The following is a 17,536-nucleotide window of genomic DNA, read 5'->3' on the forward strand; positions in this document are numbered from 1 at the left end:
CCCAAGATTCTGCCTTTCTAACAAGCTCCCTGGTGACGCCAATGCTCTCTCTCCAAACATCATACCAAGTAGCCCAGTCATAACGATTCAGTGATGTAAGGGCAGGCCAGGAAGTTTCTGTGGCTTATGCTTATGCCTGCAATCATACCTACTGAACTCTTACAGCCCATGACAGGCCCACACACTTCATCTAGAGACGGCTGGCAGTCGACAGTTTTTGGAAGTTCTCTGGCAGCCTAAGGTGGCCCTAGCAGGAGGGAAGCAGCTGAATAATGAAACTGCTTCCTGCGGCATTAGCAACTATTCATACTCCACCGGGCAAAACCAGAATATTCCTTTTCTGTAATTAAGGCAAAAAGAACCTTTCTTTTACTGGGATTTCCAATCTCATCTGTCTTTGTCTCTTTGTAACTCTACAACATTCACCTGCAAACATATTTTCCCTACCCCCTAAAGCTTGCTTCAATTCAGGCTTATATATAATTCATATCCTAGGTATTGAAATTTCATAAGTGGTTTCCTGGAGGTTTTGGTCAGTTTGCTCTTAAATAATCATAAACACCAAAATTCTAGAGGCTGCTCAAGAGAAACCAGGAAGACCTTATGTGACCTTACAGCCCAGAAGTTGAGAGATAAAAGGGACCTAAGTGTTCTGCTAACTCAGTGGGCCCCAACAGTCTTTGGTTTGGAAGATGTGATACTTGTAAAGGACGTGGGAGTCAGGCCAGCTGGGCCACAATGCAGCAGATAAACCATCACACACGCCCACAGACTAGCATTGTTCCAGTCTGCAGTGCAGCTGTGCCTCTGTGTTAACAGAACTAGAGGCTCAGTATGAAACTCCACCCAGAGCCTGGATTTTAGACTCAGGTGACCTGAATTCTGAAGGTGTTCTTGCACCCACATTGAGTAATGGCACTAGAATTTCAGGGTCAGTGACATGGGGAATCAAGGCTTAGAAAGACCTAATTTAAGGCTTCTCTGCATTGGCTGACAACTATAACCAACTTATAAGTGTTTTCCCACGTGAGTAAACTAGGGAGGACTGTAACAGACATGCTTACTTCATTTGATGCCACCCTTGTATCTTTTGCTAAGATCTGAATCAATTACACTCACCAGAGAAAGGGTCATTTGACAAAGATCTATGTATCTGTAGGCTCATTCTCATCCTTTCTCAAACCAGTCCTGTGCTGGACTCCTTTCTGGAGGATACCACAGAATGGGGGTGTGTTTAACATCATTACATGAACTTCTAACTACATTACATACTAATTATATGTACTCAAAAAAATCGCCACTAGAAGGTTCACAAAATTAAAATACAAATAAGTAAAACAAAAATCATAGAAGTAATCACACAAAATGGTTTGTGAGGTTTTCTTATAATTCTCACATGCTGAATATTTTCTTTAGTTGACCACTAGACATCAAAGAAAAGACGTAAATGCAAAAACTCTTTAATTGAGAAAAATCTCTTTTTTAAAAAGGAAGCTATTTCACTCAATCAGTTTTAATGTTGGAACACAAGAATTCTCGGGAGAAAAAGCCAATTGCTATAGTTTACAAAAGAGCAAACCAGGATCCAGGAAAGTAGAGAAAAATAGCTAAAATATGTGGTTGGTAGTAAAGCCAGAATTGGAACCAAGGTCCAGTATTAGTGCCAAGATCTATGGTCTTTCCTCTATATCACAATACGTTTACATATTTCTGGACATATTTTATGTTTACATGTTTTATTATTTCAGTAATAATATCTTGCACAAAGTAAACTCTCAAATGTTCATTAGATATTTTACTGAAAAAGAGGCAAATATCTAACTGCAAGGGAAATATTAAATTCATACTCTTAAATCAGATCACGATGGGATTATTTTTGTTACTGCTCCCATGTCACTAAAGAGATCTCTAGAAATTCAACGAGCCAATTCACAGTTCATCTTCTAGCCAGACTTCTAACTGTATATCCAGACATTAAAACACAGATCTTTAAAACAAATGCAAAAGTATTTTGCTTTTGTACTGAAAAAAATAAAATTCATCTAAGCATCAAGAATGGATTATAACTTTACCATTTACTACAAAGTATATGGATAATCAACTAAACAACCTATAAAAATAAAAACGAGAAGTTATTCCATACTGTTGCTCCAATCTATTTTTTAAAAAAAGAATGCAATTACCAGTTTGAGGCAGCAGAATTTTGGAATCTTCAGATATTTTACTTGTAGGCACAATCCATGGCTTTTGACTTGAAGCTACAGCAAAAAAGAAATGGAATTCACTGAGAATTTTTTTGAGAGGATAAAGAGACAGAAATAGGTTGCTGGTGTGGTTAAGTGGCTACCAGTAGCCTGAAATAAAAAACACATACTGATCCAATTATCACATATGAAGAAGAAATCAATATACACCCATTCAGAGAGCATTTGAGTAGAGACTAGAAGGAGACTAGAGTTTGGTGTCATACTCTCCCCTTTTTGAGGACGGAAAACTAACTAAATGGGCTATATATGGAATTAATAGATTGATAATTGTTACTGAATTTGTAGAAAATCCAATCAGAGAAATAGTTGTTTTGGGCTTTTTTTTTTTTTTTTTTTTAAACCAAATCAACCACTTGTTTGGCTGAGTTGACTGAATTCAGCAGTTCATTGAGGTTTGCATAGATAAGATCCAGTAAACATGTCCTACAGAATTAAGCAATCACCACCCACGTTGTAACACCAGATTTAAGGTGCTGTTATTACCCAAGGTGCCCCCAGGTTTCTCAAAAGGGAAGGGTGTTTTTGCCTGAGGAAATTCTGGAAGCCTTTTCGGAGCTGCAATGAAACACACAAGAAATGTTATGGCTTGAAGTGTGAGTAAGAGAAAAGGTTTTTAAAATCTCAAGCTTCAAAAACAAAAAACAAACACACAAATGCAAATTACTCAGGTAAGGTAAGGGACTGTCACTAGTACATATTTCTTACTCCTGTGTTTCAATGATGGATAATATAAGACAGCTTCTTTTTCTGTCTTGTATAATCAAGCCACTGCATTTGAGGAGTTTGGGTTCTTTTTTTCACCCTTATTAAACAAGTGTCCTAATTTCTTCAGCTATGCGTATGTGTGTTCTCAGATATATTAAGTTTAAACTCAAGTCAAGCACCAAACACATATGAACTAGAAAATGTCTGTCCAATAGTTTTTAAAAATAGAATTTCAGTAACTATGTGACTTTATATTTAAGTTCCCCCAACAACTTTTTTGATATTGCATGTAAATTCTAAGAATTCTAAGAAGCAGTCTGCAGAAATATCATAAATATATCTTCTCTTTCAAGAGAAACAGTTGAGTAAAAAGATATTTAGGAAAAATATAGAAAATAATTTATTCAGTGACACAATAATGTTGAATTAAAAGAATCAAATATAATATCAAAATATGACTACCCCCAAGAAAAATTACCAAAGGATTTGTCATAGAGAAAGACTCTTTAGGATCCTAGATTATAAAATAAAGAATTTATAACATTTAAGGGCTTGGTATTGGAGAGTTTATGGTTCTATAAGCCATGTGTCCCTTCTTTTCTGTGAGGAGATAAATTTGAATGAATTAGCCTAAGGACTTCTTTCAAGTATGCATAATATTTCCAAGGTAATAATAAGCTGCAGTGTTTAATAATTTTTACCTAGAGTGCTCAGTGGCAATTCAAACCTAGGTATTAAAATAGTTTGCGGTGTTTCGGGGGTCCTTCCCCTAAGAACTGCAATAAAGAAGAATTCAGTTAGAAACTCCCTGAGTCAGGATTTGACACTGTGGCTTAACCATGTCATGTGAGGCATGCTCATAACAGAGGGTACATTGGGCAGCTGATGCCTTTCATGGAAATAGCTGGCTTTCCCTGGAAAAAGTTTTACATAGTTATAATTTGAAGGTATACGTTCAAATGGCCATGGTGTGGCATGGAAGATCAACATCACAAGTACAGAACAAAATACGTACATGCTGCTCCTTTTTTTTTTTGGAGAAGAGAATAAAGCAGGTTAGATTCTCTTGGGCCAAGAAGCAGCTAACTTGAATGACATGAAATTCTTAGTAAAAGGCATGTCACTTTGGGGGATTCTCCTTAAGTTTAGTACACACAAGACTTGGAAAAGCCAACTGAAATGGAAAGCACAGACATAGTCAAGACTCTCACTCCTGCAAGCTTTGTACGTTAAAAGGCTGGCATTCTGTTTTTCTATACCTCCCAAGAGACTGGTAAAAAGGGTGTACAGTTAGCATATAGCATCCAGAGCTGCCTAGAATATTAGTCATCAGGATCAAGGTATGTCGTTAACCCTTTAATGGAATTGGTCCGAGAAACAGAAGATGAACTACTGCCAGTAAGGTAGGAAAGAAAGTGGGGAGGATGGGAAGCCAAGGCATTTGGGTTACTTTTGTATGAGGGTTGGGAGGTTCTTTTTTTTTTTAAGAAAAAAAGTTCTTAGAATTACCCGGTATTGTTTCTGAAATGTCTAACGCACTAGACACAGCGGGTTTAGTGGTTCTTGGAACTGATTCAGGAGTCACTGGAAGGTAAAAAAGAGGACTTTACAAATTAAGATAAAATGATGAAACAACTCAAGACCATAAGGCACTTTTGTTGCCTTTTAGAATTAGAACTGACACTTACAGGGACTAATTCTTTTCAAGTTAATTATGTTAAGGGCTCCCTGGCTTGTGTCTGAACTGACACCTCCTCCCAACCCTTCCTTTCTGGGTTTGTCCACTTTCCATGTGTTCCAAAAAGCACATGGAATTGACCCCCATGGAAGCATTTATCAGTTTAATCATAATTTTGGGTCTGCCCTTTTTTCTTAGCACAAAGTCAGGGGTATTGTAAGCAAGCACATGATAAATATTTATTAAACAAGTTAATAAATGGGCAGATAACATAATGATCCAGGTCAAAAAGATTTATTTAGAATTATTACATTTTTAAGACTTCTCTCTTCCAAACTGTAGTCAACATGCAAAGCTTGGAACTGGGTTCAAATTATGAGGATTCAAATGCTCAGTCACAGGGTTGTTTCAAGTGCTAGATCAAAGGTAAGGATGACCTTCAGGTAAATAGTTTTTGAGGAACCAGGATCACTGAGATCTGGAATGAATTGTGAGCTACACAATTCCAGAATTTTGTAGGGTAAGGATATGAAATAAACACAGTGACATTGAATAATGAATTATGGTGTTTGCCTAAGTGTTTCTGAAGTGGAAAATCCTGAGGAAGGTTTGGCAGAGAGCTAAGAACTCTGTTGACTCTCCCATCAGATACTATGCCAAGAGAAGAAGTGTAGTTGGGAATGCTTTTCTTGGTATTGGCTAATTATATTGAAATCAGAAAACTACCTAGGAATTTCATTCAAATAGCTTATTCCAGCATCAGAGTCTACCCTTGCTCCAACTCCCATGAAGGTGGGGGACGGAAGGTCCATTTCTCACCTTTAGGTAGGACCAAGTACTTCTTACTCTGTCAGAAATATTTCTACTTGAATAGGTTTCTTGAAATCAAGCCATTTTATTTCCCCACCAATCTTTATTTTCCCTGGACTAGTTAGGAGTCCAAGAGTTTAGTACAAGGTAAATATCACTGATATTTCAATTTATGGCAATTTTATGCGTTAAAAAATTCACTTTAGATTGGAGTTACTTTGCTAAATGTAGATTTGGAGGAATTCTTGCCAGATATTTGTTTCACAGAGCTCTGAAGTGGTATTGCTCTGGCAATAACTCTGTAGTTCAGAGAATAACGTGTCCCCAGTGGGCTGGACTTGGGCAGTTCATTCACATAAGGCATGCTGAATGTTTGTTAGTAATGGTTGATAAACTGGGGAAAATGCATACTGCATTTATTCTTTAAAGGATTTTTACTGAACTATTAGGTATTTTCTACATAAGCATTGTTAATCTTCAAGAGACATTGTTACTAAATGATTCCAAGGTATTTTCATAGATATTAAACTATGGATTTATGAGGGATAATGGCATTTTGCTAAACCAATCACTTGTGAAAGTGAAGAAATGAAAAACTGCTCTCGTGTCTTCTTATAAAAGGAAAGCACCCAAACCATGGTATTACATCTCAGTATAAAAATATTTCAGAATGTTGAGGTAACAACTTTCACTTAAAGTGAAAAATACAGCTTCCATATTACATATCAGTTACAGAATTCAATGGTTCATTTGCATCTGCTGTTTTTCCAAACATTAAAGACCCAGAATCTCCTACTGTTGTGTGCTTATAATCAAAATGAATTTCCTACTGGCTCTTCACTGAAAAAAACATACAGGCTTGTCAATCAGTTACTACTTGAAAAAACATTATTTATTTTCTCAAAGTTAATAACTTAGGGATCTCATTACCTGTTACGGGCTGTGCTGGGATTTTTTCTATCTCTGGTGTTTTAGATTCAGCAGGCAGCGCCAAAGTTTCATTCTTAGCTAAAAAATTCAGAAAATAAACAATTTATCTCACTTCCTCATAATAGAGTATCCAAATATAATTCCCTCAAAACAATCAAGCAACAGACTATTTCAAGAAATCTATTCTGCTCTTATCCCTTCCCACCAGGCAGTCAATAAATTTATTGTGCATTTCTACCAGGGATTAGTATTAGTAGTGACAGTCTTCAGAATTCTTTCTCATTAACCCTAGGTAATTCTTTAAGATCTAAGTTGGTACTGGAATGAGGAAAAAAATCACAACCCAGTACCTGGATAGCTCTCAAGTCATTCTGACTCATAAACAGAGTTTCTTGAAGGCACAGGTTGTAAGGCATAGCAAATACTCCCTGGAATTTTATATTCAATTACTCCTAATTTTTTTTTAATCAATGAATAGAAATTATCTGTTATTATGCATGGTAAAAAATATAATAGGCTATGGCTCTAAAGTTTTAGAAAAACATGAAAAACACACATAGGAGACTAAGTTATTTGAAGATATTTGTGGTTAGGAAAAAATACCAACAGTTATTTATTTGAACCTCATGGTAACATAGATATTTTCTTTGGGTCTGTGTGGGAATTCAGTGTAAAAAAATGAAGTCTGTTTTTTTATTCTATTTCTTTTCTCTTCTGACAATTATTCAGGAAACTTTTCTTCTAAAATTTAGGTATTCCTTTTCAAAGAAAGTACATTTCTGTACCAGAGTTGCCCAATGATTAAGATATTCTCCATATTCTCCAAGATGCACTTAGGATTAACTTGATTCAGCTATTTAGCACACTGAATCAATGACCTACTTACAATATTTTGAAACAGTCTAGTGGCATGGAAGAATTCATTCATCTTTGAGATACCCTGATCATGTTGCCTTGAACTGATTATAATCAGATGGGATTTTTTAAGAGTCCCAAGGCTGTAAGGAACTTCTTGGGTTTCTCAGCTTTGGCACTACTGACATTTTGGGCTGGACAATTTTTTTTATGGGGGTCTTTCCTGTGAAATGTAGGATATTTAGCAGCATCTCTGGCCTTTACTCACTGGATTCCACCCTTCCACAGCTGTGACAACCAAAAATGTCTCCAGACACTGCCAAATATCCTGGGGAAGGGACAAAATTGCCCTCTGTTGAGAACTACTGATCTAATCTGTTCTCTCAAAGTTCTTTGAGGATGTAAATTTTGTAACTTCTTCCTATAGTTCACATCACTGTTGTAAAGACCATTTTCTTCTTTTCAGTTAACATGGGCACAAAATATTCATTTACTTCTGATGGGCATAAGACAATTATAAAGTCATCCCTTTCACAAAGATCATGGAAGCAAATCAATTTTCAATCTGTATTATGGAAGTATATGATAGATTCCTAGAGCTTATGATTTTCAGGAGTGATTTGAGATGCTAGAAATAGGTGTTACAAGTGCTAGTGTACTTGCCATAGCTATCAGTCAAGTGTGTGTTCTGAATTGCTGTGCTCATGAAGCTGTACAGCATGTTTGTACAACAGAAATGTTTAATACCACTGTTCAAATTAATTTAGCAGGACATAAAGAGAAGGGACTCTTTCTGGAATAACTAAAAAAATAAACAGATCCAGTATAATTTTATGATAAATTCTATTTTTTAGATTTCTAAATCTCATCAACATTCTTTTTCCTTCTTCTTTTGTAGTCACAGCTTTGGTTTAGAACCACTGTGAGTGTTAGCACAGGAAAAAATGTTCAGATTACAAATTTTGATGAGCTCTAGTCCTGTTATTTTCAGCATGTACCACAGGAAGTTTTTTTTTTAATGTAATTTTTTCCAATGATCTCTCCTTTTTCAGTGTCCTCTTCTCCTTCAGGATTATTTTTGCTAATCCTTTCCCTCCTGTGTAATATCCTACACTCTTGGTGTTTCCCTGGCTGACTAGGACTGTGTATTTATTTATTTTAAAAAATTATTTATTTATTTTAACCTCCAGATTCTAGACTTTCAGGCAACGCTCTGAATTGCTTTGCTTTAGCTCCTTATGCATGCCCTTACGGGGTAATACCATTAACCTAAAATTAGGCTGCTAATGAAGAAAAACAGTAAACTACCTTCCCAAGAGGTATTTGTTTTCTCTACCCATCACTAATTCCTTATAGAGGCATACCCTATTTCTAAACATGGCTCTTCAGGTGTGAGAGAAATTGATTGAAGGGAAAGAACTTGAATGGGGACTCTTTGTGACTCCTATCAAGCCAATGAGCACTCACCTACACTATCTATGTACAACTGGTCTTGGCAACAGCAGAGTAAAATGCCATTAGAACACGGCCTAAACCCCAGGAAATTCCTTTTCCTCTCTGATTCTTCTTACCGTTTTTCAACACAGTTGTTTCCTTTCATTATTGGCAGGTTAAGTCTTGGCTTTGGCAAACCCTTTTCATGTCCCTGGGAGGTGTGTGTATTACTAGCTTTCTTGTTTATTTCTCTCATTATTCATACCATGTGTTCTTAGAACAAAAGCTATTAGTTTCTTGACGTCCCACATTAGGTCCTGCTGGAATGAGGATATTATTTTTAGGATTTAACCCCTTACACAGTAGGACTTTTCTGAATTGCAGTGATAAATAACTTCAGGAAAGTTTATTTCTCCTTCATTGGTATAAAGAACTGCTTATGCTCACACTCTTCATAAAAACCAGTAAATCTAAAATGTAGTTTGTAACATAGTCTAAAATGGTACATTTGATGGGTTTACTGGACATCTTCAAACGTACTGCCTATCAGTCTCTTCAATGTGTAAGAAATTCACCATGTATTAAATTTAAGATAGGTGCTTCCCTAGAAATAAGTTTTAAAATACATTTACTATTTGCATTTTAATTTGTCTTCATTAAAATCACACTTAATCCTGAAGTTTTAGTGATTCGTATCAGAATAACAAAAGCAAAAAGCAAAGCAAACCAAAAAATCAACTGTTTAATTCTCTAAATTAAAGAAAATGAAAAGCTTGAACTGATATTAAGATGGCAGGTGGAACTTTGGAAAAACAAAACAAAACAAAAAATTTAGGAAATAGTCCTTAAAACCAAGAACTAAGGAACAAAACACATTTCAGTTCAACAGTGACATTTCTCCAAAGACGACATACAGATGGCCAAAAAACACATGAAATGATGCTTGACATCACTAATTATTAGAGAAATGCAAATTAAAACTACAATGAGGTATCAGTCACACCTGTCAGAATGGCCATCGTCAAACAATCTACAAACAATAAATGCTGGAGAGGGTGTGGAGAAAAGGGAACCCTACTACACTGAGGGTGGGAATGTAAACTGGTACAGCCACTATTGAGAACAATATGGAGGTCCCTTAAAGAACTAAAAGTAGAACTACCATATGACCCAGCAATCCCACTCCTAGGCATATACATGAAGAAAACCAGAATTTGAAAAGATACAGGCACCCCAATGTTCATTGCAGCACTATTTACAATAGCCAGGACATGGAAGCAACCTAAATGTCCATCAACAGAGGAATGGATAAAGAAAATGTGGTATATATTATATATATATACAATGGAATATTACTCAGCCATAAAAAAGAACAAAATAATGCCATGTGCAGCAATGCCATGATGCACAAATTAAGGAAATAAAGCCTAGAATCACTTGTCTACATTCTTGGAAGTAACTCACCATAGGACTAACAGGTATGAATTTTTTACAGTAAAAATGTAACAACTGCACAAAATCACAAAGATTTATGGGCAAATATGTTCATATCTTAATAAAATGGTGATGCATAGATTTTGAAAATTTTTCCAAAATTCTAAGTCCACTAATTATGCTTTTCTACCCACTTATTAAGGCTTTGCTCCTCCTTCTTCCAGGAAGTTCTCAAACTAACAGTTAAGGAGGACGTAAAGGTTTACCTTTTAGAACTGTTACAATCTGATTGCTTAACATCAAACAAGCAAACAGGTCAGACCTCCAATGAGGGAGGAGAAATTAAGTCTGAGGTTCCTGTGTGGGTGGGTCCCGTGTCTGTGTAAACCACAATTATGTCCCGAGCCACTTGCAGTTCTGGCCCCGAGTAATGCTTAATAAATATTTGTTGAATAAATGTTGCCAAACAGGGGCTTGGGCCTGTTTCCACACCCATAAAATGTGAAGATTCAAGTATATAAGCGCTGAAGTTCTTAGCCATTGCCTAGTTCAAGAAAAATATTCTACATTTTTAAGTCTTGTTCAATTTCCACCACATCATGCCACCTTCTTCCATATTTATCAGTGGCCCAAGACATTCTCCAGAGACTTTACAGGGGTGGTTCTCAAAGTGTGGCTTCCAGACCAGCAGCACCAGTATCACCTGAGTACTGGGTAGAAATGCAAATTCTCAGGCCCCACCCGAGACCTACGGAATCAGTATCCTGGGGGTGAGCCCAGCAGCCTGGGTGTAACAAGCCCACCACGGCTTCCGATGCTTCATCAAGGGTGAGATTCTCTGCTATAGAGAGAATTCAGACTAATGTGATACTCAAATGCAGCAACTAGCTTAGCCCACTGGCCACCCCAATTGTTTCCTGGACTCCTTTTACAGAATTTTGCTGCTTTTTTCCCCAAATTGTTATGTTTTATGTTTTTTAAACACTAAAATCATATCAGGTGCTTTCTAGAAGTAGGAAGCAGTATCAATCTCAAAGTAAATAATAATTCTAACAGACCTGACCCTTAGCTCAGATACCACTGAAGACCTCTAGTGGCCCCTTGATAGTATAGTATAATAAGTGTAATTTATAACAATGACTCCATTTGAAAATTATACCTGTATAAATGTGTATATTTTGGTTAATTTGATCATTCACTCTTCTTTCATAAATATAAAATAACTATTTCCCTATAGAATGTGATTTATACGAATAACTCCCACACTCCATCCTATCTACCCTTTACTTTTTTTCCAATTTTTTTTTATCGTGTAAAAGATACGTAACAAAAATTTTACAATCTTAATCATTTTTCAAGTATACAGTTCAGTAGTATTAAATACATTCATAATGTTGTTCTACCATCACCACCATGCATCTCCAGAACTCTCCTTATCTTGTAAAACTGAAACTCCGTACCATTAAACACTAATTCCCCATTTTCCTCCTTCTCCAGTCTCTGGCAGCCACCATTCTACTTTCTGTCTCTGTGAATCTGACTACTCTAGGTACATCATATAAGTGGAATCACACAGTCATTTTGTCTTTTGTGATAGGCTTATTACACTTAGCATTATGTCCTCAAGGTCCATTTATACTATAGCAAATGTGAGAATTTCCTTCCTTTTTAAGGCAGAATAATATTTCATTGTATATATATACCACATTATGTTTATCAATTCATCTGTTGATGGATACTTGGATTGTTTCCACATTTTAGTTATTGTGAATAATGCTACTATGAATATGAGCGTACAAATATCTCTTTAAGACCTTTTCCCCACCCAGCTCTTTTGGTTATATACCCAGAAGTGGAATTGCTGGATAATATGGTAATTCTATTTTTAATTTTTTGAGGAATTGTCATACTTTTTTCCACAGCAATTGTACCATTTTATATTCCCATCAACAGTGCACGTGCCTGTCCCTTAGTTTTTACTCTCAGATCCCCAAACAGCTCATTTGCTAGATCCCTTGGATATCCTAGGAATATCACTGCTAGTACTGTCACTGCAAAGTTCACATATAGATCTTTGCTGCTTACCTAACTGTGTCTTGATTGCATCCGAAATCTCAAACATTATGGAGGTAGGAAGTTTTATGGTGGTTTCATTAAGACCTGGAATAACAAGGTGGACTGAAAGAAAACAGAAGTAAAAGAAAATGCATCCCATCACAAAGTTCAGAGCATTAGAAACCATGAAGTTTAGTGCTTATTTTGCTTAGTCAATTTAACCCCAACTTTAAAATGTTGGAAAAAATATGACAGTAACTTTTATGCAGAAACTTTTTCATATTCAGAACTGAACAACCAGAATATTCTGGCTTTTAATTCATAGACTCAAAAATTGTAAAATGGTTGCTTAAAATGTGTGAACAAACACCATTATTAATAATAACTTTTAAAAGAGTAATTCAGTATGACAGAGACTCCCTCATAACAGCAACAGCCCTGTGGGGTAGGCAGGAGGGGAGCCATCATGCCCAATAGGCACAAGCAAGTGTTGTTTCTCTAACACACTAGGATAGGGGTAGCATCTCTTGGATCCTAGCCTGGAATGGTCACAAGCCAGGATGCTAAATACTGAAAGTAAATGAGCGAACATCAATTTAACAGACCTGCTCACAGTGCAAAATTCCATAAGGCCTTATTATCAAAAAAAAGAGCCTGACTTGACTAATGTAGGTGTAGATTTCAAGATAGACTCACCCAGTATTGTTCCTCCATAGGGAGTCTTTTCTGGGGATTTAGTTGAGGCCCTGTGAGTAACATTCTGAATCACTGTTGAAATACCAAAAGATAACAGTGTGAATGGAAAAAAAATAGTCAGGAAGCAGAAAGAAGCTAATAACATGACACCATCTGCACTGGAGAAACCCTGATCTAACTTTTTAATTAATAGAAAGGAACTCATTGGGCTGGCAACACAGGCAACGAAAGGTCTAGAAGGCACATCTTATCTTAATTCCTGTGCCTTTAAGTAATGAAAGTGTTCCATTCTAATTAGCTAAAAATTTCCTTTCTCAGCTCTATTCTCTGCAGCCTACCCAAGTTAAAGAACTAGCACAAAATGAGGCAAAGACTGACTCAGTAAATAAAGACATTCAGGAAATGTACATTTTCAGAGCAAAGAATCTTTGGATAATTCCAATACTGACTGACACTGTTTTGAGAATACACTTGGGACATTGTGTTTCCTTAAAATGAATAACTATTTTAAGTGCTCAATCTCTTCCACCAAGAAACTTTCTGGAAATAATGGAGTCATTTAAATAACTTGAAAAACTGAAAGTCAAAACAAAAATGAGTGGATGCTGAAATAAAACATAACTCTTAAAACCTGGATTTCTTTACTTTCCTTAAAGTGACCTCTATATCATAGTTATCATTTCATTAATCCAAATATCCTATTAATGATTTTCTACATGTAAGCTATCTTAATCCTGAAGAAAGCCACATATATTTAATTGGCTTTTTAAAACTTAATGCTTGTTAGGGTTGCTCTGTCCCTTGTTGTCCAGCCAATGTGCTTTGCCAAGACCTGGCCTAACAGTACAAGAGTCAAAAGTGTCTGTCAACTTCTAATTTACTAGACTGATTTCTTCAAACTTTTTCAGAAAAATAATCAGAAAAATTGAAAAAATATGTGCTATGTTTAATTATCTCAGTTTAAAAAGTATATTAAAATAGTTCTAAACACATATCCAGAGCAGACGCATACAAATTACCTTGCTTGATGATTGTTACTGGGATTAGCTTTCTTGGGACATATGCTGGCTGCAAAGAGAGGAAGAGAGTCATCTTTTGAGTTACTGATAACTTAAAAAAATAAATAAGTAAAAGAACTGGAAGTAGACCTTGTCTTTAGTGAAGTTCCCCATGACACAGGTTTAACAGCTGCTGAAAAGAGCTTTAGTACATATATCTGCCTCTATTTTATTGTACTCACTTGGTTTTCCCCATAAGTGTCCAAAGATTTGACAGAAGCAGTTTCTTCAAAACTCCCATTAATTTAATTTACTTAGAAACTGAAATGGAAAGAAATTAAATCCTCTGAATTGAATACTAGTTTATTTTCACTTCATTTGAGAGGCAAACCAGTCAAATTCCGTCTTTACCTTTCCTCTCAGAAAAAGATTTCAAGCTACATAAAACCAATCAACATCAATTGTCTGAGTATGCCCCACTGCTGCCCTGCTACTTCAGATACAACTGCCGTGAACTCCTGATGCCACGTATTTCCTTGTCCATGAAGGCAGAGCTCAGACCCAGACATTTCTACTTCCAAAGCCTGTACTTTTAACTGTTCTGTACATATTCATGCCCAGAGGACCTCAAAATTGGAAGGGCAGGTCCCAGAGGACTGTGCATTCTCCCTTCTTCCAAGTTGGCTCAGACGTCCCACAGAAAGTTTTGATGCCATAGAGTGGCTTGAGCTAGGGGCACATTTAGTGTTAACTTTACAGTGGAGTCGTCACTGGAGATTGTGAGCCAAGGATAAGACGGTCATGGGAGAGACACGGAACAGGATAAGAGAAGGGCAGCAAATATACAGAGAAGAATTAGATTGAGGTAGAGGCATACGCATGACATGCATTTTTTGTTGTTTTTTGTTTGTTTGTTTTTTTGCCGTACGCGGGCCTCTCACTGCTGTGGCCCCTCCCGTTGCAGAGCACAGGCTCCGGACGAGCAGGCTCAGCGGCCACGGCTCACGGGCCCAGCCGCTCCGCGGCATGTGGGATCCTCCCGGACTGGGGCACGAACCCATGTCCCCTGCATGGGCAGGCGGACTCCCAACCACTGCGCCACCAGGGAAGCCCCATGACATGCATTTTTTGATGCTTGATTTAACCTGTATGCATGGTATAGATACTCAATGTACTACATTTGCTGACAATCCAGGATATGCTGGATGAGGTAGTTAACCACATAGGTGTTTACAGTTGTGAACAGAAGAGATTTGCTAACATGTTCCCATTCTAATAAACGATACGCCCATAATAAAAAAGTGCCACAATACCACATTTACTGTTGGCTATTTTTCTTCTTGTAGTAAAGTCCTTATGTTTAAAAAACACACAAAAAATAAAAGTTTACTTTTATCAGATTATTTTTAAAAAGTATCTATACTTCTTGTATTGTATATTGGCCCAGCGCTATAGACTGAATGCTTGTATCCCCCCAAAATTCACGTGTTGAAACTTAATCCCCAATGTGATGGTATTTGGAGGTAGGGCCTTTGGGAAGTAAATAACTCATGAGGGTTCCACCCTCTTGAATGGGATTAGTGCTCTTATGACAGAGAACTACCTCCACCCTTCCACCATGTGAGATGGTTGTCTGTGAGCCAGAAGTGAGTTCTCCCCAGACACCAAATCTGCCAGTGCCTTGATCTTGGACTTCACAGGCTCCAGAATTGTGAGAAATAATTTACTGTTTAAGCCACCCAGTCTGTGGTATTTTTGTTATAACAGCCCTGATGGACTAAAACACCCAGTAATTTCCTACTTATCAGTCTAGTCTAAGGAAGTAATCAAAGATACAGGCATCATTTACGTGTAAGGGTGTTTATTACCACAATGTGAAACAACCTCATCATTCCAAAGCAGAGGTTTTGTTAAATAAATTATGGTTCAAATTTATGACATTTACTAAAGTGGGAAATATGTACAGTATAAATACAAAGGACACAAATTTATATTCATAGTATAACGTAACTGTATAACAAATATGTATAGACAAAAGACCAGGAGATGGCTCTTTTTTTTAACAGTAGTTATTTCTTATAATCTCATATTTTATTTTGTGTACCTTTCTATATTTTCCAAGTTCCTTACAAGGGTGAATTACATTTATAACTAGGAAAAGCTATTTTAACCAGCAGTCTCTTTAGCTACTATATATGCTTCTGTACTGCATAGCTCATACACTCTTGAGGAATGATGTCAATAGAGGAATGATGTAAATATAATTTATACACAACTTTTCCCAGGCAAGGGGAGGGGAATAGCAGGAAGGCAAGTATAACCATCAGTAGGAAAAAAAAAAAAAAAGTCAGCTTTGAGGTCACACTGGCAGAAGACCTCTGGATTTATCATAAGAAAATTAAATAAGTGTACCTGCTCACAGGACCCTTTCCCAGAGAGGGACAGGCAGGCCCACGGCCCTGCACTGGTGTGTCCACCCTACGTCCACCTGTGCTGCTTCAGTGAAAGGGTTGCCACACGTGGCCTCTATCATTCCTGAGCATTTAACCCCTGCTGCAGCAACCTCCGGTTCCACGGGGGATGCTGGCCCACGGAGCCGCACTGTCCTTCCCGGCGCTAATAATCACGTTCAACAGAACTGTGTCTACCGTTCCAAAGACCGTTGAATGGCTGGTCCTCTGTTTGCCCAGTGAGTCCTGCCATGTAGTGTATACTTGGCAGAGCGTGAAGTTTTTCAGAGACACATCACATTATAGCAGAAACGCCTATGGGTTCATGTGCTGATTGCCTTTGAATGGCATTATCCCAATTCTTATTTCCTTCCCTGTGGATGATTTGTTTTAAACAAGTTTTTGACAAAAACAAATGGAAAATATTCCACTCTTGGCATGAATGGAACACAGTGTCTGTTCGAGTTCTTATATGGGTACAGACCAGTGTTCTGTTAAGACGATGACACGACTATATGGGCAGCGTGTGCTGCCAAAAAACAAGGAAACCATTTAGCTGCAGAATCGAGTTCTTCCTAGACCTATAATTATTCTCTTGCCCAATCTACAATCCAAAGATGTGCCAAGACTAATGAGCAAGTACTAGCTCCCTCTCTGTAAGTAGGGGTTTTTTTTTAGTTGAAATATAGTTGATTTATGTTGTGTTAGTTTTAGGTGTACAGCAAAGTGATTCAGATTATATATATATAAGAATGTATACATATATGTGAATATATATATATGTATATATATATATATATATTCTTTTTCAGATTCTTTTCCCTTATAGGTTATTACATAACACTGAGTATAGTTCCCTGTGCTCTACAGGTCCTTGTTGGTTATCTATTTTATACATAGTAATATGTATATGTTAATTCCAACCTCCTAATTTATCTCTCCCCTCCCCTTTCCCCTTTGGTAACCATAAATTTATGTTCTATGTCTGTGGGTCTATTTCTGTTTTGTACAGAAGTTCATTTGCAACATTTTTTTTTTAGATTCCACACATAAGTGATATCATATGATATTTGTCTTTGTCTGGCTCACTTCACTTAGTATGATAGTCTCTAGGTCAAGGGCATCAGGAAAATCCTTCTGCCCAAAGTGTTTAATGCTGAAGACTCTAAAATTCCCAGTAAGAAATCCACACTATGAATTCTTTCCCTGTGTCTTTTTATAAAA

The 17,536-nt window shown here is 36.9% G+C and overlaps 1 protein-coding gene across 1 annotated transcript in view; it reads right to left on the reverse strand.

Annotated features, from left to right (window-relative positions):
* Nucleotides 1-4,455: 4,455 nt before the first annotated feature.
* The window catches only part of LOC103091262 (target of Nesh-SH3-like), a gene marked incomplete at its 5' end in the record, with an annotated part of 20,628 nt that continues 7,547 nt past the window's right edge, over nucleotides 4,456-17,536 (reverse strand). Inside the window, 5 exons of the mRNA XM_007469980.1 lie at nucleotides 4,456-4,556; nucleotides 6,391-6,468; nucleotides 12,199-12,291; nucleotides 12,865-12,936; nucleotides 13,884-13,932. Coding sequence (XP_007470042.1) covers nucleotides 4,456-4,556; nucleotides 6,391-6,468; nucleotides 12,199-12,291; nucleotides 12,865-12,936; nucleotides 13,884-13,932 — 393 coding nt within the window. The remainder of the gene's footprint in view (nucleotides 4,557-6,390; nucleotides 6,469-12,198; nucleotides 12,292-12,864; nucleotides 12,937-13,883; nucleotides 13,933-17,536) is intronic.

The sequence above is a fragment of the Lipotes vexillifer genome, unplaced genomic scaffold (genome assembly GCF_000442215.2).
Source record: "Lipotes vexillifer unplaced genomic scaffold, Lipotes_vexillifer_v1.1 scaffold1438, whole genome shotgun sequence".
NCBI lineage: Eukaryota > Metazoa > Chordata > Mammalia > Artiodactyla > Lipotidae > Lipotes > Lipotes vexillifer.